Genomic DNA, 27,298 nt, shown 5'->3' on the forward strand with positions numbered 1-27,298 from the left:
TGCACCACTGCTCTGATGGACTTGGAGCCTTCCAAAACACCAGCTGTGCAATCCTCCTATCAAACCTTCAGCTCTTGCCTTTATCTTCTTTGCGAGGCACATTTTTTAATCATAAACCTGACCTCACAAATCCGTTTGTAGTTTTGTAACGCGGGGCGTGCTCTCCACATACACCGCTAATCCCTGGATCCTCTGAGTAGGACCATGATTTCTGGGACGGTGTTGCCAGGGGAAAGGTGGTGCCCGGGACCTGTTGGAAATGACAGCTGAGGAAAGCGGATTGAAGCGAAGGCATCACAATAACATTAAAGATAGAAGATAGCGAAGAGAGTCCCTCGCGTCACCGTGTAACGGGTGTGTGTCCGTTTGGGATATTTGGCAGCTTTAGCCTGACAGCTAATCATTTCACTGTGAACCGCGACTCGTAAGCTAACGACACCCACTCTCGCTGAGTGTGGGTGCATGCATCTGTATGGGTTATGTGTGTGTGTGTGTGTGTGTGTGTGTGTGTGTGTGTATGTGTATGTGTATGACGCTGCGCTTGGATTCACTGTCCCCATCTGTCACGTTAGCTAGCATGCTAATTTGATGAGCTAATATTGGCTAATAAAAGAAATTAGCCGACTCTGGGCGAGGCACCGCACCGACATTATCACTGCGAGTCAGACCCTGAGCTAATACGATAGTACAACACTAATTGCAATCTCTTCTAAGCAGAACAGCGTTATTTGCTGCCTTTAAAGAATCGCTTAAGAAGCCAGCGTTGACTTTTAGACAGCAGTGTAGCTAATTTTCTCGGCTATTAGCTTTGCAGCTAGAAGGGGGGGGGAGCTGGCTCGCTAATTGACCCAGTTTGGTGGGGCAAGGGCCATGATATCATTCCGCTCGGCTGAGCTTTGTTTACATTACAACTTTTAGGCTTGTTACTTTCAGAGCACGTTATTTAATGCAATTATTCAAGCCTATTAAAGGACAGCAGTATTTTTAACAGCACATCATTGACGTAATGCATTCCCAAATACGCTAAACCCTTTAAAAACTCCTGTCCCGCAATTGTCCGGTCACCTGAGGCACCATGTAGTACATTTAACTTCACAGACTCATTCCTTTGCTCATGGTCGTGTATACAAGCGAATTACAAGTCTGTAATGTCATTAAAAAAATAGCTCAGGTTTTATTAAACGGTATGTATGTTTTTGAGTTTTACTTTCTGTAGATACATTGACTCTCCTTTAAGGAAGTGAACACTTGTACTCTGGGGGTGTTTCTACAGTGTCTCCAAGAGGTCAGGGTTATCATAGTTAACCAAAACTAAAACTAGATGTGAAAAACACGTTTTAGTTAAAGAAAATAGAAACAAAAACTAGACTTTTGTTAAAACTAACTGAAGTGATTTTGGGAACCTAGGAAAGATACGGAAAAAAAATATAGAGGTGATATCCTTAGTTTTAGTACTTTTAGTAAATGCGTTATTGTAACTTTCTTCATGAGGCTTTGGTTGGTCATGTTTATTGCAACTTTGGATGGTTCTGTGTTCATAATGTAACACCTGCACTGATTTTCCTAAATCTTGTCTCTAGCATATGTCCTCCAAACAGTAAAAATTCTTGCAACAGTGTAAATGGCTGAAAATGCTAAAAAATAATAGCTATGTAAATTGCTAAATGTAATGGTCACTGAAACCCTGAATGCTAAGTTTACCAACTTGCCGAAAGAGCTTATTGTTAATTGTATTAAAGTAATTTCATGACATTTAAAGTGAAAGAAGCTCGACTGAAACATGATAGGTGTTGGTAAAAAAGAATTATTGGTGCTCATATGATAAAAAAAGGCTGGAATATCCACTTTAGCAGTTTTGGTCAAAACATCAGTGTCACCTTTTCAGCTGTTATGATGCATTGGCGGTTGTTCCTTGATGTCATATGTTTCTCTGTGAAAGTGCCTCTCAGAGTCTCATGATTCACACAAGGCTGGTGAAAACAAGGCGGATATTATATGGGTGAAAACATGACTGCAACACTAAAACTGTCTGAGCACAGGCTCTGGTGTCAGGCACATCCTGTAAACAGATAGCCCTGTGGTTTGTTCTAGGGTGCTAAATGGTAAAGTTTAAAACAAATAGTTATTACTGGCACTGTGAGTGCATAATTCGTCCCTCAGGGGAGCTGTTTCCACTGCTTTAGTCATCACAGTAGGGCTATTGTGGTTTTCCAACATTTGAGCACAGAGGTTAAAAATAATGACAACAGTTTCACTTTCTCTGTCCTCATTTAACAGGGTTGTAGAGATGGAGTCCCTGATGAGCGCGGTGACTCCACGCTCCCCAGCACCCGCCAAGAAACTTTCTGAGGTGGACTTCCGCTCAGGGGCAACCCTGGAGCAGCTGTCGGCACAGGTATCTGAACTGGTACTGCTGGAGCAGGGGGAGTTTGGAGACCAGACCGCCTTAGAGGTCCACACCGCCAAGGACTTCATCTTCAACATGCTAGGTAGAGATGTTCACTTCTAATACACACTTCCTTTCCGATTCCCTTCCTGTAGTGACTGTTACAGGAAGCTTGCAGAGATATGACACAAATGCACATATCTAATTAGCCAATAGCACCGCAGCAATTCAATGCATTTTGACTTAAAACACTATCAAGATGACCTGCTTGAGTTTGGCCTCCTTTAGCATTAATCAAAACAAATTTCCCACGTGTGGGACTAATAAAGGTTATCTTATCTTAATACAGTGCACAGCTGGTACAATCTCACCCTACCTGAGTATTGTTCCTGACCATGTCCATCTGCACCCATTTTCTAATGGCTCCTTCCAGTAGGATAACATAACATGTCACAAAGCTCTAATCAGTTCAAACTGGTTTCTTAAAGATCATTTATGTGCAGCACATATTTCTAACATTATAACTTTTTGGATGGTAATCATTCGTTGCCTCTAGCTGCAATCAATTGGGACTGGGTGGAAAAGGTTTCCCACAGATTTATATTGTATGTGCATGCAAGTGTATGCATTTGTGTATGATTTCTATTTCTGTAGCTATCATCTTTGCCGAGTAACTCTATTTAAAAACAAATAACAGAGCAGTGTCATTAGGTGTATCTTCAGTGAGTCTCACATCCTGTGTTGGGCTCCAGCTCCGCTTCTTGTTCATTAGTAGCCGTTAATTATCCACAAAAGGAGAAAACTTGGAACAGTAGGGCACCTTTCCCAGGAGTGGCCGACCTACCAAAAGTAGTTCAAGAACGCACTGACTGATTCGCTGCCAGTTATCACAAATGCTTAATTGCAGTTCTTGCTGCCAAATGTGGCAGGAAGGGGGCAAATACGCTTTCTTCTAAGGTTTCAGCCTCGCCTCGGTCGGCACACCACTCTCACGAAGCCTGCTTACAGTGCACACCTTTTCATGTAATGCCCACTGTTTTTGTTAAATGCACCTTTATGGTCATCCATCTTTTCTTAGCAAGCATGCGTGCATTTATTTACCCAGGGCTGTGCGACCTATGTGAGCAATGAGGAGTCTTTTTTTAGCAACGCCCTGCTGTCGTCACCTGGACTCTGCCCAGTACAATCACACCATGCTGTGCTGGCTTAACATGCAGTGATCTGTGCTGGCGTGCTTAATGTGAAATAATGATTAGAGTCATCAGCTTCATCCTGCTGTGCATGTGCTGATTTGCCTGTCTGTGTAGATTGAGTGCATCAGAAGGCTCTTGAAGTACAATGAAAAGGTGAAGAGTGAAAAACGGTTTGGATTTGTGTCGAACTACTCGTCAGACTTTAGTACAGCGAGGTCATTTCTTTTTGACATTTTTTGTTCGTAGTGAAATATAATTTAGGCAAAAAGAGTTCCCATTTAAATGTGAGAGGATTCTCTTTCGTTTCGTGGCTCATGTTGGGAGCCAGCATGCAGGAAAATAATGAACAGCATAGACCGGGTACAGTATGTTTAATTTAATCCTCCCGTATGCACCGAAGTTCCAGTGGGTCATTAAGAAGTCTGAAATTAAAATCAAGAAAAGTACATTCCCCAGAAATCTGTTGCGGTGTGTTTAAGACTGCGGGAATAAAATAACATTTTTTTTTAAACAATAAATTATGGTAAAGCAGCCTCTCACGTGTGTAAAGGTATTTCTTGTTGCTTAGTTTTCATCTGAAGACTGAAAACGAGCACTAAAGTTTGGTTTTCTCTATAGAAGCTGGTCAGAACAGCAAGTTGGCGGCGGCAGAGACGATCTCACAGACCCAGATCCAGCATCTGCGTGTAAACACGTGCTGGTCGTAGCACTTAGCACAAAATGGTAAATGGTATTTATATAGCGCTTTACTAGTCCCTAAGGACCCCAAAGCGCTTTACACATCCAGTCATCCACCCATTCACACACTGGTGATGGCAAGCTACGTTGTAGCCACAGCCACCCCGGGAGCGCACTGACAGAGGCGAGGCTGCCGGACACTGGCGCCACGGAGCCCTCTGACCACAACCAGTAGGCAACGGGTGAAGTGTCTTGCCCAAGGACACAACGACAGAGACTGTCCAAGCCGGGGCTCGAACCGGGAACCTTCCGATTACAAGACGAACTCCCAACTCTTGAGCCACGATCGCCCGTAGCCCATAGCACAAACATTTGCGATGTTGATGTTTGTTTCTTGACATGGAAGTGAAAACGAGAGACACAGCAGAGAGTTTCTCTCTCTCAGCATGTAATGAAAGCAAAGCACTGTGGATGAGCTAGAACGCAGCGAATCAGGGTCGACCTCGTTCATGTTCACTTGTGAATGAGTTAGCCTTTATCACAAGGAGACAGATAATGTCACGCAGTCACATTCATGTAGCATTTTTCCCATCCTACTGACCGGTCAAAGCTCTTTAGACTCTAAATCACATTTTAACCACGTGTTTATAAACTGCTTTATGCTCTGCAGTTCAAACATTCAAACATCTGCCTCATTGATGGCTGATTTAGAATCACCAGTAAACCTAACAAGCATGTCTTTGGACTGTGGGAGGAAGCCCGAGTACCCAAACCCACACAGGCACAGGGACAATGTGCAGACTCCACATGCTATCATAGTTCTCCTCAACCTGTCAGGTTGTTTTATTATGTGTAAACAGTCAAGAGTAACAATAGGTGTAGAATCCACACTTAGAATTGGACAGGGTAAGCTGTAAGCCGGCACATGTTTCTTACTTAATCCAGTTAACTCACCCCAAAGTCCTCTTGTAGAAAACAATGCGAGGTTTATTAATCCACTTTCTTCTTTACAAAACAAATCCAGTGCTCACACTTACTCAGAAGTTTGCATAAAGTCCAAACTGATCAGGAAAACTATAATGCTTCACTCTACACCTCACACACAAAGTGTCCAGTGCTGCTGTGTGTTGGCAGTAGCCCTGCAAGGGCACACGTGTAATTCTACATGTATTCCAAATACTGTACATGAAGCTGACATTGCATGGGAGACCATAACAGAATGTAGTATGGCATCAGTGTGAATAAAGAGAGAAACGCTACAAAGTCAGTTACCCAGAGAGTCACAAATCAAAGTGACCTCTTTGAATTCTTTCTTGCGTGTGACCAACGATACAGCGTTGACTGAGATGATTGTATCTACTTAGTTTTTCTGGAAACGCTTGAGTAAGAATTATCGTTGGTCTTTTTAATTAATTAATTAGTGATTAGAGTTAATTGGATTTAAAAATATTTAGTGCGTAGTTTGATCGCACACCTGAGGGGCTGGCTTTGTTAAGACTTGATGCTCAGATTGTGTTTATTAGTAACAAGCGAAGTGTGTTTGTTTGTCCAATAGGTGGCACTCTCCTCCCTCCCTGCTGTCTCCTGTCAGCCAGCCCCTCTTTCTTGAAACGATTCGTGTTTGGCCAGAAAGTTTCGGGTCGTTTTTTTAACACATATATATATGTATACTTCTTTCTCCCGTGTGTATTTTTATTACCAAGTTTTACATTGCTGTAGATCCTCTTGTCAGTGCACAGAGATGCCTGGCTCACCCAGAATTACTATTCCTGTCAAATCAGTACTGTAGCATTGCTTGACAGACAGCTTCTCTAAGTTTCAAGGCTTCTCCTCCTCTAAGCTGAAATAGCTTCATCAAACGGGCTACTTCCCCCGGGGAGAAATCACACAAATCAAGATGGAACTCGGCCTTTTTTTTATCGTATCATTGTGTCACCAAGTGCAGCAGATATTCCTGTTTCTGTGTAAAAGTTGTTTTTTTTTCTTTCTAGCCTTTTCTTTTGCTCACTTCTCATTTTTCATGACTCTGTCGCAAAGCCCTCTGCTTTCCTCTTTGCTCTGTCTTGGCTGAGAAGCTCTCTCTCTCTAACGCTCTTATGTTTTTTTTTCTTGGTTTTTGAGGCATCTTTTGCCTGCATAATCACCAATGGTTTGCTAGCATTTTCATAGCCTGTGCCTCACCACCTGCTGTGACAGCTCCAACTGCGTATGGAAAGGGGAAAGGAGGAAAAAAAAAAACAGAAAAAGTTTGGCACTTTCCACTGAGGGAGACAGTTTGCGTTCTAGGAATATAAAGTTAAGTATGCGGCGGTAGCCACATTAGCAGCTTCTGTGCCTCTCGAGGCTCTGCGGAGGAGGAGAAGCAGCAGCGAAAAGCAAATATCTTGATGGAGGGGCCTTGTTAAAGCATGCCGGCCTGCTGTTGGAGGGGCTGCAAAGGTGCTGGCGTGCGCGCGTGTCGATGCCGTACACTAGTGGCTTCGCTTCAGCTTTTTTTTTTGCCAGCCTTTTCTAAAGTTTGAGCTGCAAAGGGATCCCCGCTGGGATTTGCACACTGTCAGAGAAAAGGAAGGAGAAAAGAGATTAAACTCTTATGCACGCGCACATACCCGGTGTACCCAGCGATTTCCCCTCACAGCGTGACAGATTCAAGAAGAGGCCCTTATTTACCCAGCATTTGAGTAAACACTGTGGTTTTGCCTTCAGGCTACAGTGGCGGGGGGGCTACTGTGGATGTCTTTTGAAAAACAAAAGTGTGATGAGGGCAGAAATAGATCCACGCTGCCGGTGGAGCAGACGATCCGGTGTGGGCCCAGACGTACCCTTAACCCAGCATCACAGATCTTAAAGTTTGTTAGCGAGTTTAGTTCAGAGTTCATCTTCCCCCTCCTGATGTCGGGGAGAGGGAATTACTTTTGATCCAAGTTAAAAAAAGTCATGAGTGTTCTTCAGCATCGGCCCAGATTCTGACATTTTTATCCGGAAAGTTCTCAGTTGTAGGTTGAAATGTTGAAGAATTACACTGTGTATGAATGTTTGAAGAAAAAACAGTTTTAACAAACTGTATATATTAAAAAACAAAAGTCAAATGAGAACTTTTCTTCCTCGTACTTGACATTAGTGGTGAGTCGATCACTGGGAGGGATATTCGGCATTTTTCTGATTTGGACAGAGGAGTTTTTGTAGCAATTGGGTTGGTGTTTGGTGCTGGCATGAGCTGTTTTTTTTTTTTGGTGGAAATGTGTGAAGCAGCATCTGTACAAATTATTCTGGATAGAAGCATATGTTAAAATGTATGTTTATTGACTCAGTCATTGTGGTTTGTTGCAGTTATGCATGTCGTTCTCTTGGTCATAACTGGATTTGGTATCAGTCCTAAAAACGTAGCAGTAAATTCTGAGTATACATCAGATCTTCGCCTTTCCCTAGTTACAGTGACCTCCGTTCTTGCCTATGGCAGCTGCTTTGCTGCTATTTTTCACACTTAGACCTCTCGACTGTGTGTCCATTTGAGTGATAAGTGGAGGTGGTTAGACTGAGAAGTGCCATCAGCACCTTAGTTGCTTTTGTCCAAGTCAGAAGAAGGATGAGTGAAAAGGTCACCTTGACCTGTGAAGTTATTAGTGAACATCTGAGTGATTTTTACCAGGAATATCACTATAATCTCAATTCATGAAGTTATCGTGGATCTGTGAATGTTGCAGGCGCTGGCCTTTAGCACTGAAACATACAGTCTATAAATATATTTGCCCCTATTTTATTTTTAAGTGTTTTGGTGATTGTCTATTGTAATATCCCAAAGCTCTTGAAGGCACATTTATATAACTTGTTTTGTTGTGCCAACAGTCCAAAAACTCAAACATATTCCATTAATTATTAACTGAACCGCCTGTTCATACTTGAGAAGCTGGAACGAGTGACATTTTCAGTGTTTCAGCTGGAAAACATGGACTTTAAATGAAAGATGGATGTGGCCCCTGTGACGTCTCCCAGTTTGTGTTTTTGGCCTCAGAGTTAGTCTTTTAGGTGTGGTCGTGCTGGTTTTCAGGAGCAGGAAGTTACCATATTTGGACGAGAGGTGAAAGTTAGCAGCTAATGCTAGCAAATGTGATTAGCAAGATTCATCCATAATTTTAATTAGTGCACTGGAAAGACAGATGTACTCACATTACTCAGAGTATGTTCCTTAACGATGCATGTGGAAGATTTGACGAGCGGTTCCTCTAACGAGGGAAATCGTCCTTCTACACCAAAGATGTAAACATGTTACGTTCATGGGGGCTGACTGTTTTGGATCCAACCTCATGTGGCCACTAGAGGAACTTAAGTTTTGGCTGACTGCTGTTTTCTTTGTTAGCCCTGGAGGTTGTTGCTTGTTTAGAAAATAACACTAATGAATTAATTTGCCATCAGTTGACTAATCATTTTTTATTATTATTCAATAATATGTAATGCAAGTTTGAAAACGGTGCTCGAACAAGGTCATTCATTACATTTGTATGAAGATCTTAAAGCAGCTTGAAGCAGCCTTGCTCTTTAATATCCCCACATGGCCTCGTCCATTCAGCTAGTGAAGCTGTAGTAACACAGGAATGAAATGAATGAAACATATTCTTTGCTATTTGTGAAGAGCACATAGCAAATTGGCAAAGCCATTTAATTATGCAAGAATTGTGCACAAAATGCAGAGACTGGCATATTTTCTTAGCTTGTATATTTTCTTTTCCACAGTTGGGCAGCAGCAGTATCCAAACACTGAGAAGCCAGTCAGAGCAGAACATGTTATTTTCCTTCAACGCTTTAATATAGTGCATTTATCCAGCGCTGAATTTCTCCCCTCAAACTTTGCAGCAGTTTCACACACTCTCACATGGTGCGATGCATATTTCATTTTTGTGAGGGGCGGGAGGAAAAAAAATCCCTTTTGGTTTAATTTGAACCGTCAAAATAGCAGCGGCATCCCTGTGGGAAAGCAGCTCGCTCGGATCCAAGCCGTGTCTGGCCGGTCTCGTGAACGCTGGTGGGCTTCTGCGTGACTGATTCGCAGCTGGGTGCTGTGACTTCTCTGCCTCAGATGCTCCGGGTCCAACTGTAGTTTGTATCGCTGGCTTGGGCTGGTGGCTCCACGTGGTCTCCTCTCTCTCATTAATTCTCAGTTAATGCCATTTTGTATTTAAGAGCCCGTCTTCATTCGTTCTTGGCAGGTACGCAAGAATCACGGCGCTGCAGACAGAAAAGATGAATGAAATATTTGTGCTGGATTAGTTAGGTTTGGTTTCTGTTCACTTTCCATCAGCTCAGGCTCACCAGTGCCAGGCAGCACAGATGAACAGCATCTTGCCTGCCATAAGTGATAGTCATTGTTGACACCTTTTTTTGGCACCTTGTAGCTTCAAATCTAAACGATCAGAAAGCTGGCGTGTCAGTGAAAATGACTGCGAAACACTAAATTGTTGCAACCGTCTGCATCCTGTGACTGAACATGGCCACAGACGTCATTCATTGTAATTGAACTTGTTGTATTTATCATGTTAAATAAGAAATATTCTGACACTGGGTGACAGTATCTGCTCATTTTAATAACTGTGGCTGACACTCTAATTTTTGCTCCTTCATAATCACACTCGGAAGTATTCCCAAGGCTAAGAAAAGGGAATAATTTGGGCAGTAGCTGTCAACCGATAACAGTCAAAGGAGGAGGGTGCAGCTACGTGAGGTGCTGGATTCACAGCTCACTCGCAGGCTCTCCAAAGTTTTTCATGATGAACATCGGACGACACCGACAGGGAGAAAATCACCTCTTCGTTACAAACAATTAAACCCTCACCATTCATATTTTCTCCTAATTTGACTAATTTAATTTCTGCCTTCATTAAGTGTCTCAAACGAGCTCCCGTCTATACTTCAAAAGAAGACATTTGAACATTTCCAAACACAGAGTGTCGCGATGGACGGAGTGACTGAGCCTTCATATAAAATTCAGCAAGTGTGACATTAACTGATACACTGAACTCGTTCATGTGTAACTGCTCAAAATCCGAGCGAGGACCGCAGGAGACCTGGGGGGGAAAAGACCTGAATATATTATTGTGGGACTGATGTTGAATGTAATCTGAGGAGGCAGTGGAGCTTGTGCTGGGTTTGTTTTGCGTGTTAATAGGCTCTAGAGTTTGTCACTGATGCCGAGGTGTGCAGTTACTGGATGTGTCAGTTTATGGAGCTCTTTTGCTCCCTGACTGCTTACATTTCTGAGTATAGGATGCAAATGTAGTGGGATTGGGTTGTTATTATTATTATTATTAGCATAGTTAAACATGCTCTGTGTGCACTGTTTATATCCAGCACCTGAGCACATTGTGATGTAAATTGTGCAACACGTGACCGTAATCTGACCTGGATCCCTACCAGATGGACGTTGGAAGTTTGAGCTAAGAAGCGTCCCGGAGCCACGTACACGTATTACAGTGTTCCCTCGTTAGGTGAAATCCGCGAGGGAACACTGATCAGCTTTATTTTTTACAATTATTATAGCTGTTTTAAGGCTGTAAAACCCCTCACTACACACTTTATACACTTTTCTCAGACAGGCATCAATATTTTCACACTTTTCTCTCTTGTTTAAACACTCTCAAAGTTCAAACCTTCATAGAAAAATAAGTCCAGTATAGAATGAAACCATAGATCAAACCCTGTTTTAGGTCCAGAACATGGGAATAGAGCAGCTGCCAGAGAATTCAACATTAATAAATCAATGGTACGGAAGTAGAGGAAGGAAGAAGAATGAGTTGAGTAAAGTTTGACTTATCTGACTGTTTTGTTTTGCTTAATACGCCTTATAATGCGAAAAATACGGTAACTTCTACCTTCCTTTAGCATGTCTAGAAGTCCAACTTCTTGTGCAATCGTTAGCATCTTCCTCTGCCTTTTGGGTGCTACCGCAGGTGCCTTTGACGTCGACACTGTTGTGTTTGTTAGAGAGAAAACTTACAAACATACAGTACATACAGCACTTCAGAGTCAGACTGTTAGTGATCAAAGATTTATGTTAATTTGACAAGCTGAACGTAATCTGTACTGTACAGGAGACACGGTATGGAGGAGATTGATTGACAATGGCCTACAGCCAATCAAAAGCATGCAAAATTGTGCAAAAAAAATCTGCAAAACAGTGAAGCTGTGCAAGGTGAACCGCCTACAGGCTAGCAGCCAGCTGAGAAATGAATGCAAAGTCTCCATGTTCTCCAAGCACCTTCTTCCTATATTTGCATTTATTGCTCCCACCTCAGACACGTCTGTGGTTTGTAGTGACGCATTTTGGTTCACTTGGTGTTCATTTGGATTTTTCTCTGTTCAAAGAAACCAAATCATGGAGAAAAGCTACAAGACTTAGCTAATGCTAACCTACCTGCCAATGCTATTAATATTATAAAAGCTGCCGTGTAGCTGGCTTCATGTTCAGTGCAGCTATACTCGGCGCAGTGAAGAAGCTACAAAAAGGTTGTGTAAAGCAGCATACTTCCACCTGCTGGCATACAATGTTAAATAATGCCCCACAACAAAAATCATGGCATGGACGTTTACACCTATTATGGGTTATAATATTCTCCATTCCATTGTTTAAGCTGTCTGTGGCTAACACACATGGATTGGCTAATTCATCCAGACTCTCAGAACTGATTTGGTAACTTAGCTGATTATTTTAGTTTTTTTTTTTGGCTCATTTTATAAACTAACCACTGCCAGACTTGTTCAGGGTACCTAACGTACAAGTAGGTAACATTATCTCAATGGTAGTTGCTGCTAACAAATTAATTTTTTATTTAACAGTCACTCGTGTAACGACTGACTTGTCTAAAACAGCACTAATCAACATGTGGGCAGTTAGCCAGTTAGCTGTAATTTAGCTAGAACCCTATATCTGATACATGATAGTGCACTGTCTTCTGCATAGAGCTCAGCCTTGATCTGTGAGGTGCTGAATGCTGATTACAGTTCGCTTAACTGCCGTGGGTATCATTAATTAGTAACAATGGCTTTCTGGATGTTACACAGGGATCCTTTGTGACACTGAATTGATGACCGAGGAGAATTTGCGCCACCTCTTTTGGCCCGTTTTATTGAAATACATCATCTTTATGTGGCTTCTCAAACAAATGAGCCTCACTGCTTCTCTAAAATGTAAAAGTAAAACTGCAGCCTGGCTTTTTTCCCCTCGGCGATAATTGCCTGTCATTTAGTGGGACATCATATCACAAAGTAACTGGCATCAAAGCAGCAATGTGGAGCTGGAACACACTGACAGCTTCTTGCATCCCCTCTCTCTGCAGGTGGTTTCAGACACACCATGTCTGCCGTCACTCTCAGCCCTGTTTCTTGCTCCTATTAATCACATTTTCTCTCTCTCTTTCTCTCTCTCTGACACACACACACACACACACACACACACACACACACACACACACACACACACACACACTAAACACCTGGCTCAGTGATGTGAGACATCCCCTCCAATCAGATTAAATTGGAACTTCTCAATTCCTCTCCTTCTGAAAGCCCTATTTTGGAGCTAATCTCCTGACTCGATATGAATTCATAAACAGCGCGGCGTCAGAATGGCTCACCTTTCAGCGGCGGGGTTGTCTCGGATTAATGCGGCTATTAGTGTGCGAGGTGAGGCTGCGAGAAGCAGCAGTTGAAAAGCACAGATAACATCCAGGTTGAGACTATATTAGTCAGGAGTCATTTGTAACGGACTGAATTGCTCCTTGCGGGATGTGGCTGCTTTTAAAATGATTTTCATGGCGCGCTCTGCAGCAGTATTAGAATTTTATTGTCTGGAATAACAGAGAGGTCACGCAGAGGTGGATTCTCAGAAAAAACCCATCACTTTCTGAGACAAATGACATCCCCTCCCACTACTGCACAAAGATGGCCTGAAATAAGAACTTGGATGTACCTCATTAGTTAATCTCCCAGAAGCATTCACAGTTGAAATTGGCTGGTTTGATGTGAATACAGTGATTAAACAAGCTAATGGTGTAATTACATGTTTATGTCATGGTTTAACGTACTAGCAATCAGTAATGGTTTAAGTGTCAGCGTTCCTTTGGGCTGTATCCACGTGTACAATAGTGCTGGAAACAGGAAGTCCTTTAATGAGGAATGTCACAAATGAAATGTTCTTGCAGATAAATAAGCGTTAAAAATAAATGTGTGAGGATGGTATTATTAGCGTTACCTACATCTCAGTTGTTAGTGCAGTCTGTTTTTTCAGTGCAGTCAGGTTCATGTAGGAATCCTCGGTTTATTTAGAGGAATCACATTTTCCAGAGAGATTTGCAGAGCTATTTTCAGGGCGTATGAATCTGTAGAGGTGTGTGGCAGAGTATTTTCGCTCTGCTATGAGAGAGGATGTCGTTCCCATGTTGCCTGCGCTCTGCTTCGGGGAGGCTCTCTCAGCAGCGTCTCTTTGTACTGTAGCTTTGTTCTGACACCTGAATGCACCGTTGTGTAATGCAGAGAAGAGTATTTCTCTTAAAGACGTGTCTGAATGTGTCTTCACTCTCTAACGCTGTACACTTTGAAAACTTTGGCTTGAACTTTGCTTCATTTCAAATCGAGATATCTCATATTTTAATTGGTCTGTTTAGTATGTAAGTCCACAGTGCACTGATGCAATTCGATCAATTTGCACTCATATTACGTGCTGATGTGTTCAGTTGTCGACAAAGACAGATGACAATGACAGAATGGAGTCGTAGTATAAATAAATGGCTATTGATTCTAGTAAAGTGAATCCTAGTAAATTAGTTTGTGTGTTTAAAAAAGAATAAAATGAAATAGTCATGATATTTATTCTACTTTTTAGGCAGGAACCTGATTGAAAGTGGTACCCTGCCCTGTTGAATGTATTGTTAAAGTAAGCACATCTGTATGTAAATGCATTTGAATCTCCAAGTTTAAATCATATTTCACCCAAGCCTCTTTTATCACGATCCAAAGTGGACCCCTGCTTTTTCACGCTAGTTTATTTTCTTTCATACAGTTTTGTTTGGGCCCACGTCCCTCTAGAACAGGGGCGGGGAACTCTAGGCCTCAAGGGCCGGTGTCCTGCAGGTTTTAGAGATCACCCTGGGTGATTAGTTAATTACCAGGCCTCTGGAGAACTTCAAGACATGTTGAGGAGGTAATTTAGCCATATAAATCAGCTGTGTTGGATCAAGGATGCATCTAAAACCTGCAGGACACCGGCCGTTGAGGCCTGGAGTTCCCCACCCCTGGTCTGGAAGCTGCCACTTAGCAGCCATATTGAAATGCCTCCAGACACTTCTTTGGGCTTATTTTGAAGTATTCTTTTAAATGTAATTTTAGTGCTCACAAAGGCAAATACTATAATTGTATGTAGTAACACTGGTCAAATGTAAAACCCTCTAAAAATGTGCTAATGGAAACACTGGGGAAAACAGTGGTTGGAGACTGAGGTTGAAGTGGTTGCTTCTAAGATGGGGACCTGTCTGCAACCACTCACAGCAGGCTTCAAAAGGGACTTTGGTGCATGAGACGACCATAAGAGGGAGCCAGTCTGCTATCAGTGCTGAGTTAAATGGGGGCAAGTTGACAATTACATGCTAATAACATCAGTCAGACAGGTTGGACATGTGGGGAAGCTAACTGCCATCAAATAGTCATTTCACAGACCTAGAATTGAGTCTAGAGTAGAAATAGCTCTTAACGGAAAAATTTTCCTTTAATAGAAATCTGCATTCAAAGACATTTCTTACAGGATTAGGGTTAATCCGTGGCTGTGAAACCAGCCTAGACTGTCTCCATTTCAGTTCTATTCTCAGCCGTGTGTGCTCGCCTGTAGACTCACACATCACAGTGTGTTGTGTGAGTCACGTGTGCCCGCATGTTCACTGGCAGATGCCCAGCGAAGCAGCGTGCGACTGTCGATTTGAGAGTTTGGTATTAAAAAGTCGACTGTGTTCTTTGGAACAACCTCAAACTTCCCACATCCAGCGTGGAGACTGAAGAGTCCTCGCTAATTGATGCAGTTTCTCCTCTGTGCTCTGGTCTCTAAGCGAAGCTGGAGAGATAAGATGCTTTTTATTCTTTTTTTCATCACTCTTTTCCTCCTCCTCGCCTATTTGACCCATTTTATCAGTGGCAGATAAAACCAAACAAATCAGAGGAGCTGGAGCTTCAAACTTTTTGCCCTTTGGCTGGCGTCTCTGACACTGTCTTTTCTATTTCTTCTTCACTTTGATCTGCCCATTTACTATTTCTACCCTTTCCCCCTGTCTCTTTCTGTCTTTTCAGGTTTGAAGTTCTGATAATCAGTTGGTCATACTGTGCCCACTGTTGTGTGGGCAAGTTGCATCCACAAACCTGTACTTCAGATAGACGAAAAACTAATAAAGTATGATGGGTTTTAAGGCCAATGCTAAGTTTTAGGAAATCAAAAATTCCCATATCACTATACAGCAATCAACCATAACATTATAACTGCCTGGCTAATATTGTGTCAGCCCCCCTTTTGATGCCAAAACATCCCCGACCCGTTAAGGCAGGGGTGGGGGAACTCCAGGACTCAAGGGCCAATGCCCTGCAGGTTTTAGAGATCACCCTGGGTCAACGCACCTGAATCGAGTGATTAGGCCTCAGACCTCTGGAGAACTTCAAGACATGTTGAGGAGGTAATTTAGCCGTTTAAATTAGCTGTATTGGATCAAGGACACATCTAAAACCTGCAGGACACCGACCCTTGAGGACGTTCCCCCACCCTACGTTAAGGCATGGGCTCCACTTTGCTGTCCTACCTGACACCAAGATGTTAGCAACAGATCCTTTAAGTCCTGTCTTAGTCTTGAGGTGGGACCTCTTTGGATCAGACAGGTTTTTCCAGCTCATCCCACACATGCTCAATTGGATTGAGATCTGGGAAATTTGGAGGCCAAATCAACACCTCAAAATAATTGTTGTGCTTCTTAAGGCACTCTTAAACCATTTTTGCTTTATGGTAGAGCACATTATCATATTAAAAGAGGCCACAGCCATCATTGAATACCGTTGCCATGAAAAGGTTACATGGTCTTCAACCATGTACATACGTGATGTGTGTCAAAGTAGCATCCACATGGATGGCAGGACCCAAAGTTTCAGAGTTCTCACTTCAACTGTCAGTGGTCATAATGTTACGCCTGATGATGCTGATGATGTGTTTTGCACTGCAGCGAGCACCATGGACCAATGCTTGACCCCGTATGGTATCATCAGTTGGCTACAACAATATGAGGTTTCTGTTAGCAGGATGTTTGCTGAAGATCTACTGTTACAGGTTAAGTGCAGGAAAACTCCTCTGTCAAGATGGCTGATAAACAGACTAGATTACTGAATTACCTGTTTAAAACTAGTAACACTATCACCTTTAGGAAGGCTGAGGGCGGCTGGAGATCCAGAGGACTTTGAGTGTTTTACATAAAGTCCAACAGGAGCATCTGTCTTAGGAGTGAGCGGCACTTGTCTAGTCAGAGAACAAATGGAGCTCGTAGAGTTAGATGGGCCGATTCTGCTGAGAAATGTGAAGATCTAAAGACGAGCTGTCACGTACTTCCTGCTTTCCTTCTTCTCATCGACAGCTCACCCTGTGGTGCTTTCTTTTTTCCCCTCCTACATCTCAAAGCAAATCACCAGAGAGATCCTCATCAGCAGTTTTGACTTTGACTCACACGTTAGTCCTATGTTCATTTTTTCTCCAGTTTCCAGCCAGTTTTTTTTTTTTTTTGAATACTTTATAGTTAATCTAACTCTTTGGCCTTTTTCATGTAAAGTAGCACACAGCATGTGGTGGTGATGCTGCTGCTGCATTGGTTCTCATCAGCTGTTCCTGCTGTTTCTATATTTATTATTTATATGACACGATTCTTTAATTTTTACTAGGAAACCAGCCAGATAAACCACATTAAATTTAACAGGTTATATCACTGGAAGACCTAAGAAAGGCTTTCTTTATACCACTTTGTGTTAGCGAATTATTAGCTTCATCGTTTGGCTGATACGGTGGCCGTGAGACGTCAAACAGATAGTTGTGTTTTTTTTTGTTTTTTTTTTAAGCAAAAACCACAACGGAGCTCGCGTAAAACACAATCACAAAAAAAGCTAAAAAAAAATGGAAGTGTTTCTGGGGACACGATAATGTAGTAAGTATTTTTGTAGTTTTTATTCAACTTCTAATGTGCTTTTTTTGTGCTTTTTTCTCATTGCTGCTGTTTTTTTTCCAGTCCATTTGACCTCTCGGGGGCACCGTAGGCTTATCTTTAGGGCTCCGCCATATCATGCCGCCTGTGATAATAATACATTTTTATGTATGCATTTGCATTCACTTGTCCACACAACAGCTAGACGAGCCCAGGCATGTCTTAAACTGAGAGCTGCGTGGCCGTCTCCAATAATCTAGTAAAAAGGGCACTATTTCAACAACCTCTACCAAAGCAAGAAAACTGTTTCTGCTTAAGGTGGAAATAACACACTTAGGCAGAAATGCATCATATATACTAGCAGCTCATGATGTGTGTAAACAAATCACTCCACCAAGCGTCGCTGGAGTACTCACTCGTTATGACGGGAAGATCAAACTGTAGATGGAAATTCCTGGTGCGGTTACGTGGTGGAAAAGCCAGGTTTTAAGTAGCTGCTCAAAACACTAAATATACAAGATCCACAATACAAAATATTTTTAAATTTCAGAATATGTTGTAGGTGCATTGGAAGAAAAATTCCCCAAAAAGCAATTAAGTGAAACTCCCACACACTGTCTTCCTGGTAATACATTTAGGCCATTACATTCTAAACAGGTACCTGATGAAGGTAAACAGGACAGAAGTGTTGTAATTTTTTAATAAATGTATTAGCGACAGTGGGTGGGAGTTTCATTTAATTGTTTTGGGGGAGTTTTATTATGTGACAATATTGTGTAGATGGTACAAAAGTTACATTGTGAAGTTACTTTCACTATTGTTGTTAAAGTGTTGCTGATTCTATTCTTACATTAGACTCATGTTCTGTCTGTCTGTGTATGAAGCTGCTGCTGCCAGCTGAATGAAGCTGATTGGAAAATGAGTCGATGTTTTTGCTTAATCCGTAAAGTATTTCAAACTGCACAATTTCTTTTTGTGTATAAATTATATTCTATAATTGTCCAATAATATTGTAGTTTTCAGAGGGAAAGTTGGGAAACTTAGCAGACTGTCACTGGCTAATATTGTAACTGCAGCTGTCCAACTTTTCTGATATGACATCTATCCTGTGTCTTTGGGTCTCTGCTTGTACCAAGCACCTGTCATATACCGGTGTTAATGCGTAGAGTAATCCAGATATTTGACTTGCACACAGGTACACGCACATGCGCACACATGGCTCTACTTGAAAACATCACATACCACTGAGGTTTTGTACCCGTATAACAGGATGACAGGATCACATTAGGGGCTTTGCGCCCCCACCCATGGCCTGCTGGCTTGGTCTGATGCCCCCCGTTCCAGCTATCTCCAGCTGCTTTACTGCCCTGTGGGGATAAACACTCTCAGGTTCAACCTCTAACAATCTCTCCCCTGCAAAGTGTTTTTGAAATATTTGTGCTTTACCTTTGACCTATAGTAGCTAGCAGGGAGCTCCACACCAGTGCAGTTTTGGCTGTATGATCAAGGTTTTCTCAGTTGCACTTTAAAGCTGGCAAAACATAATTTAGTTGACTCCAGCACTGCAGCTCCCAGGGGCCTGGAGCCTGTAACATATACAGCACAACTAAGTAGCCATAAAGGGATTTGAGGGCTGGAGTTTCTCTCATATAAACTGTCCAAATAACAGAGTGAGGAATTCTTTTTAGCACTCCTCATGCAGCCAGGACTAAAATATAATGAGGATATAATGAGATGATCATCTGATTACTGATATTTATCACCCCACCTTCATCTTATCAATGCACTTACCTAACTATAAAACATTTATCCTTTTTTCTTTAGCTCGTTACCTGGAGATGTGTAAAAAAAAAAATCTTTGTTTCTGTCAGTCTGTTTATTCTTCATGTTTGTGTAGCATATGTGGGTCTGGGATTGACATTTTTCAGTCCTACATGTAAGCACTGAATTGTTCATTAGGGTCTAGTGCAGTGCTCATGCAGGACTCTTTGACAAACTCACACATCTGTGAGCATCTGCAAGTGTAATGAAATCTGACAGAGAACAAGGAAAAGAAGAGCAGGACCTATTTAATTAGCTTCTCTTCCTCTTGCTCAATAATTCTAGGCTTAGTTCAGAAAGTGGACCAGCGCCTCCCGGTGGCCAACGAGTACCTGCTGCTCTCTGGCGGGGCCCGCGAGGGCGTCTTGGACCTCAACCCTGAGGATCTTGGGGACTACGCCAAAGGGGCCGACTTTGACCTGGATTTCACCCTGCTGGTGCCCGCCCTTAAGCTTCACGACCGCAACCAGCCAGTCACTCTGGACATGAGACACTCCCCGCCCTGCCACTCGTGGCTCAGCCTTCGCCTCTGTGACTCCAGCATCCTGTCCCGCTGGAGCATCTGCTGCCAGGAGGAGAATGGGCATCCCACTGAGGAGGAGGAGGAGGAGGAGGAGGAGGAGGGGGAAATGGGTGAGTTGCAAAGAAAAGGATAATCAGAGATGAAACTGGGATGGAGAATTTCCTAGACGGAGAGGAGGACTGTGTGTGAGCTGATTGAATCTAAGTCATGTCTCTCATAACTTGATGCACGGTGTTGTGATACAATTTTAAATAAACTGAGCGACGTTTACGAGTGTAACACCTTTTTTACTCACGTCTCAGCCTCTCTCATCCTTTAGGTCACAGTTTACACTGTATAGCACAGAGAAAATAAAGGGGAAACACGTAAACAGTGGAAGATCAATTAAATCTATTTAATGAAGTTTACAGCCTTGAGGCCTGCTCCCAATGATGTTGCGACTTATGCACGTCCTGTGGGAGCAGTTTCAGCAGCTGCAGTAGTTTTTAATTTGCCCGTGATTTTTATGTGACAAATGACGCATTCAGTGGGAACGGGCCATTAGCGTGCCCGGGGTATTTGTCTGAAATTGGCTTCCGTCAGGACCCTGAAACTTTGGCGCCGTAAATATGTGATGTATTGAGTGTCCTACTTCTTTAGTGTGTATAAACAGCCCCACAAGATTACTGTAGCAGGCTGCAGAGCGCAGCGTCTCGAGTAAAGTGAATGAGAAGTACAGAAAACACAGAATAACAATGGTCTTCCAGGTCTTGTGGGGTTCTGGCTAAGCACCCGAAGTGATGAATGTGAGATCTTCGGGCTCTGTGACTGCACGCTGTGAGATAAATGTATAGAATCAGTGACTCATCCTGCCTCACTCCATCCCTTCCCCGCTCAGGTAAAGGCTCCATCCCCTCCCTGGGCTCCCCTCAGTCTCTGGATGGAAGCTACTTCTCTCCCACCCTGGTGACGGACTGGTTCTGGGGGGTCGTGAGCGAGGCTGTAGAGGAGCTGAGGCGCAGCCCCCAAAGAGGCATCCCCACCCCTGACCGCCTGGAGAGAAACGGACCCCTCACTACTATTATCCTGCAGGTACAGCTTCGGCTCTTCTTTCCAAAACGATGATAAACTGAAGCCCTCATTACGCCTCAGTCGATAAAGAACATCAGGGCTGTTTAACTTTGCAGCTGTGTGAAAATTGCTCCTATTCACGGGACGTTTATGTGGAGTGAAATCAATATCGCAGAGGATTGTATTCAAATGTTAAAATAATTTTTTTTCACGCCCTGTTTGTAATTCAGCACCGAGTGTGTGACATTTTAATATTCCTCCACACTCTCCTTCCTGCAGGCAGGCTCGAGCCGGGTGCTGTACGACCTTCTGCCGGTGGTGTCGTTTCGAGGCTGGCCCGCTGTGGCCCAAGGCTGGCTGACCGCCAACCACTTCTGGGATGGTAAAATTACAGAGGAGGAGGCCATATCTGGCTTCTATCTGCTGCCCTGCTGCTCCCCGCTGGGTGGTCGGCCTGACAGGGAGTGGAGACTGGCGTTCTCACGCAGCGAGGTGAGGGAGATTGTTACCGTAGTAACAATTTTCTTTGTTTCCAATGTTCTTTTTCATTTATGCCCCATTTTTATTTCACTCTTGTTTCCAAATTTGGGTATCATTTTATTGATACTCTTATTGATACTACTCTTCATAATCTTTGTGTGTAACAGAGACATAACGGAGTCTCTGTCAGCCACCAGGATTTCTGTGGGGTTTATCAGGATGTGTCTGATGGACAGAAGCAAAAATTAACAGAAGCCAGCAATATTTCATGAGAGATAGAAAATAACTGCACATTTACAACATTTACACAACTTATTGGGGTTAATGCTAACTAGCCAGGGAGCATGACAATGTGTAACACAGGAGCTCCAGTGAAGATGAATGGAGGATAAAGAAAATGTAGCATTTTTAGCACTTAGAGGTATTTTTACTTTTGAAAAATGAGAATTATTTTGCATCCTTTCTGCTCGCTGATTCAGTGCTGGTGATTTTAAGGCAGCTCTTCCACACATGACGACAGGTGAGGCAAAGATGATGTGTTACTTAACCCTGACTTGTTTTGGAGACGGAAAATTGATGCCTCAAAGTGAGTTTCAGAAGTGAAAACATGCTGACTCTAAAAAGAGGACTTAAAAATAGCAACATTATATGTAATCATAAAGCAGCCTGTGACAATATCTGACAGAAAGAGTCACTGCAAGTCTATCTATGTAAGTCGCTCTAGTGCGGTGTGGACAGGTCAGCATCTCTCTCTGTGGCTTCAGAGAAGTACTTTTGTTGCCAGCTGACACGTTGAGATCAACTCGAGTAAGGCTGTGTTGCCTTCTGCTAGTTCTCTGTGTGCTCTACTCCATCTCTCACCACGTCTCTAACACACACACAGCCATACGTGGACGTCTGGTAACAGAAAGAAACGATTGAAAGAAGCTAACACGACCAAACTAGACTGTAGAGACGATAAATTAGAGAGAAACAAGTGCACATAAATGAGGAATCTAAGTAAAAATCAACAGCAGCTCCCTGCACTCTTTCCTACTAACTGGTCACTCATTGGCTTTTGTTTCTTCTGTTACAGGTTCAGCTGAAGAAGTGCATCCCCTTCCCCATGGCCCAGGCGTTCCAAGCAGCCAAGGCCGTCCTATCTCGTATCCTGGCCCGTCCACGAACAGGCCTCAGCCTCTACCACCTGCGCACCCTTCTCTTCTGGGCCTGTGACCGACTTCCTGCTGCCTACCTGTCCTGCCCGGACACCGACACACCCGGCCGCCTCCTCCTGGGACTCCTGGACGACCTGGCTCATTGCATCCTGGGTAAAAACTGTCCAAATTACTTCCTGCCCCAATGCAACATGTTGGAGCATCTGACAGACAGCCAGGCACTCCTTGTCGCCAGGAAATTGGCCCACGTGCGCTCGGATCCCAGCGAGCACCTGCGGGCGGCTCTGGACCAAGCCCAGCAGGCGGGCCAGCTGAAGAAGGAGCTGACAGCAAGCACTAACGGCCACAACTCCCCCGGGCATCACTCAGCCAACGGCATCATCTCACCTTCGGAGGACAAGCTGGCGCAGCGGCTCCAGCAGCTGGTCACAGAGAACCCTGGGAAATCCATATCCGTCTTCCTCAACCCCGATGATGTCACCAGGCCACACTTCCGCATCGATGACAAGTTCTACTGACGCAGACACGCTGCAGGGAAGACGTATGGAATTAAGTGTGTTTAGCTAACAAACACACTGAAGAACGCTGTGCACACGCCTCCTGTTTGACCATCCTACGGCGATGAAGCCGTGCTGCTTGACTGACTCTTTAAACCAAAAACACTCATTTCTCACTACTGAAAAAAACAAAACAAAAACGTTGCATAATGGACATGATGTCACCAAGCTGTTGCCACGGAGATGGCCCTCTCCTAACGAGCTGGCCTTAACAAGACTTATCAGCTGGTGCTACAAAGACAAGGGCCGGGCTTTAGTCACGAAAAATAAGTCCAGTGGAGATGAACACAAAGTGTGTGTGTGTGTGTACATGTTCGCCCAAGAGTTTTCATCCATTACTTACACTTCTGAAGTCAGCGGGAGAAAAGCTCCACGATTGGTGCATTTCTCCCTTTTTTATTCCAGATCAGAGTGGGCGATAGCTGAATTAGAACGAAAAAACAAGGTGTGGCTGATGTAACTGAATGTAATGTTGTAAGGAGAACTGCCGAGTCTTTATAGTCTCTTTTCTCTTTAAACTATATTTTATCCCTTTTATTTTTGACCCTCATAACTCAATTTATGACTTTTTTTCTCCTCACTTTAAAAAAAATCTTTCTCAGGTATGCACAACCCTGCGTTTGTAGATCTATGATTATAATGTTTCATGTCAAATACATTTCATGGGGTGATGGAATGTACCAAAGAGCTACGTTTGAGCAGAACAAACACGTTTTAACATGTGTCGACATCTTACTCTGGTCTGACCTGACGAATCTACACGGTCAGAATGTTTGTTTGCCTTTTATCCTTTGAAAGTCTCACACCAGCGTGTAAAATGGTAAAGGTGGCCCTAAAATTACAGTTAAAATTTGTGTAAAAAGTGGATCAAATAAATAGGTGCAAAACTTGCAGCTGAACAAGATTATCAGAGCACGGTGACAGTCTGAGAAAGTAATGGTTTCAAAATATAAAATTATAAGTTGCAGTCTAAAATGTTTATGATTTAAAACTCATAAAGCTATATATAATTAGAAGAAACTAGGAGTAGGGAAAGGGCAGCAGGACCGTTAACATAAATGTAATAAATGAATGAAAAACATTTAAGTTCTGGTAGGTAATCTGCAAAGAAAGGCAATTGCATTTTTTCCAATACCAATATAAAAGTAAAACTGTCGACTGTCAGTTTTCATGCAATGATATTACCATGAAACTCCTATAAGTCATATTAGTGCAATGATAATATTTCAAGTTGATTTAGGGGAGCTTTTGCAGCCCTTTAGTTGTTTTGCACCTCTAATTTTATTCCTCTGTCACAGTGAAAACTGTTCTTGCAAACGATAATGAGAAATGAGTCAATAGCTAAAGTGTGCCAGACGTTTTATCTCATTAGCGCTCGACTTCTTGCTTACTGACTGACTGTTAGCAAGTTGTTAGAAGCCATTTTTTCCCTCCGCTTTAGTAGAACTGGAGCGCATCAAATGATATCCCACAAGCAAAAACAACACAGTGAGAAGAAAGGAGAAAGAACCTGGGTGAGCTATTGTAACTGACTAATGCTAGCATGCCTTGGGTGCTTGCTTTTAGCTATTAGCGTGCTGGCTACAGTAGTACACCGCCTCTTCCAGAGCCACAACAGTTACTTCACTGTGGTACTGAAACTGGTATGTACATTATGAACTACTGTTTGATTATAAAAAAGGAAGCTTTTTTTTCTTAAAAACTAAAAGCATCTGCTGCTTGTTAATTTAAGACAGCTGGCACACAGCTAGCATCTGTACCATTACCTTTCTCAAGTCAAAAAGAGTAAAATAATGTAAAAAAAAAATGAGAGGGAGACTGTCTGTCAGCTTGTGTCAAAGATGTGGCTCAGCTTTGCCATTTCACTCGCTGGTGTGAGAATAAACTGAAATTTAAGCAGTTCAAGAATTTAAGAAATTGCTGATACTGCTAAGTTATCACTGTAAGTTCTAGATAAATCCATAAAACTTTAAGCTTTTCAGTTTTGACTTTTGAGTGCTATGGTAGGCACTTTAAAAGGGGATTGAGAAAACTGAGAATACAAAAGGTAACTATAAAGCAGCAACTATACTCTGCTTGTTGTGTGATGACATATGGACCCTGTTTCCAGGTCCATTTGGTCAGTTTTGTGCATGATGGCACTCGTCTCGCTGCTGTACTTCTCCATAAAGTACCCCTCTGTACTTTATGGATAAAATTATCCCTCACCCCAAAGCTTCTCTAATTCATTGCCTTTGCTGCTGTGTTGATATTCGCAAAACAACACTTCTGTAGTCAGCTAGCCTGACTTCACTAACACTCCTTTTTGTTTAAAGTTATAGCTTTTGTATAATTTATGAACACTTCATCAAGTAGCTAGCTAGCTAGCTAACTTCACTAAACTTTGGAAGTCATCTTTTTAATGACCGCCTGGATGCTACACATGATTGTACACAATTAATTGGAGTTGAATGAATTTGGGCCGTTTTAACCCTCAAAGCTGCCTAAAAGGTGTTTACTTTCGGGAGCCGAAGGAGAATTTGGACCCAGAAATCGATAATTCTCTCAGACTTAACAAGTGGAACACTGTTCGAGTTTTTTTGGCGCTATTGTGTACTACAGCCACCACTAAGTCTACATACTCCTACAGAGGGCCCCAGTACATCTCTTCTTTTTAAACATTGTGTAAGCACATCCATTCACGTACTGTAGGGGAAACACACAGTTTAGTGTCTTTTTGGAGGCTATTTTTGACTTGACTGCTTCTGGTAATTGTCCCGTCTCCTCCGTTTCACTAGTCTTTTTTTAATGAGCTTCATGTGCTTGTATATGCGTCGACGTGTGTGTTCACTGAGAGACGGACCTTACAGCAGGGTGCAGACAGACACCCAAATGGTGCCTGTGTAATTTCCCCCCTCCGTGGATGCAGGTGATTTCAAGTTGGCCTTTTAACTTCATCCCACTTCTCCTGGCAACTTGCTGGTCCAAACCCACAAAAAAGAAAAAAGAAAAAAGCTCTTTATACTTGGTATCACTCCAGCACGCTGTTTACTCTGTTAGCAGACGCTCTCCTGCAGCGCCACTTCGCTGATTTGATTACAAGCCGCTGCAGCAGAAGCGAGAAGCAAACCCAGATCACTTCCACTTACATGGATTTAGAGAGAGTTTGTTTTGCTTAAGTGAATTTGAGACTGCATGGCTAAATTTTGATTCAATTAGTTGACCCGACACTGCAATGCTGCTTTCAGTGTTGGGTACAAAACACAACAAGCACACGAGTGGGTACAAGTCTCCTTAAAAATCAGGGTGGTGGTTGATTTTAAACTACTGGTTAGAATGTTTCAGGTGTCCTGTGTTACACTGTCAGCTATTGTGTACTTACTACTGAATGATTTTTCAAAGAAAATAATATGTGTGTGTGTGTGTGTGTGAGCCTGAGGAAAACCAAAGTGTGTTGTCGAGGCTGTACAGAATGTCTCAGCATGGTGTGTATTCAGCTGTTAAGGTGGACCGGGTGTTTTCAGCACTTTCTCCAAGATGGGCCGGATTATGGCTGCCCAGACTCTACAAGATTTGATCACAGCGTTTATTTATTGGAGCATAGAGATGTGTTAACGGTACGTTTGACGTCCGACTGAGAGTGTTGGAAGTTTAAAACGTGTCACACTTTGTACCTTAACAGGCCTAGTTAGAGATTACTAGACACTGGAAACAATCAATGTTTTTACCTGAATTGTTGAATTGTACACATAAAATCTTTGGGGTATTAGTATTGATTCATAGATATGCAAACAACACCCCCGAATCAAACGGCCTGTGTGTAGATTTATTGTCGATGTAAAAAACGAGGGATTGAGTCACTATCTGCTCTCCAGGAATGAAACACCTGAACACATCACTGTCTTCTCTTTGCTATTCTCTTAATTAAAAAAAACTTTTGGTTATTAAAACTTTTGAATGTATCCTCCATATCTTTCTAATTTGTTCCCTACTTGAGATCAGTCAAATCACCCTTCACTGTTATCTAAGCAGATGTAGTGTGCTCTATGCTCAGGCACTGAGATAAGCATCTGTAGTGAGTCAGTCCACAGTTTGAGAAATTGAATTTCATATCTCTCTTATTACTTGAGTTCTTTCTCCAATTTTTTCTTTCTTTCTTTAAAAAGAAAAAGCAAGTTTTTATTTCTGTCTATGCTGACTGGTTTGCTTTATTTATTACCGTTTAACCGTTTATGTTCTCGGGGTTTATATTGATTGATCTTAAAGCTTTAGCAT

The 27,298-nt window shown here is 42.6% G+C and overlaps 1 protein-coding gene across 1 annotated transcript; it reads left to right on the forward strand.

Annotated features, from left to right (window-relative positions):
- Window positions 1–27,298, forward strand: tmem102 (transmembrane protein 102). The gene is made up of 6 exons (XM_063470217.1): window positions 1–354; window positions 2,278–2,489; window positions 19,563–19,910; window positions 20,678–20,871; window positions 21,130–21,342; window positions 22,406–27,298. Exons 2-6 carry the CDS (start codon window positions 2,288–2,290, stop codon window positions 23,003–23,005), a joined length of 1,557 nt encoding a protein of 518 aa, XP_063326287.1. The 5' UTR covers window positions 1–354; window positions 2,278–2,287; the 3' UTR covers window positions 23,006–27,298.

Source organism: Pelmatolapia mariae, linkage group LG3_W, assembly GCF_036321145.2.
Source record: "Pelmatolapia mariae isolate MD_Pm_ZW linkage group LG3_W, Pm_UMD_F_2, whole genome shotgun sequence".
NCBI lineage: Eukaryota > Metazoa > Chordata > Actinopteri > Cichliformes > Cichlidae > Pelmatolapia > Pelmatolapia mariae.

Coding starts and splice junctions, on each gene's coding strand:
- tmem102 (XM_063470217.1), top strand. CDS start 2,288: ATGGAGTCCCTGATGAGCGCGGTGACTCCACGCTCCCCAGCACCCGCC. Junction 19,911..20,677: donor GGAGGAGGAGGGGGAAATGG/GTGAGTTGCAAA, acceptor TTCCCCGCTCAG/GTAAAGGCTCCATCCCCTCC. Junction 21,343..22,405: donor TGGCGTTCTCACGCAGCGAG/GTGAGGGAGATT, acceptor CTTCTGTTACAG/GTTCAGCTGAAGAAGTGCAT.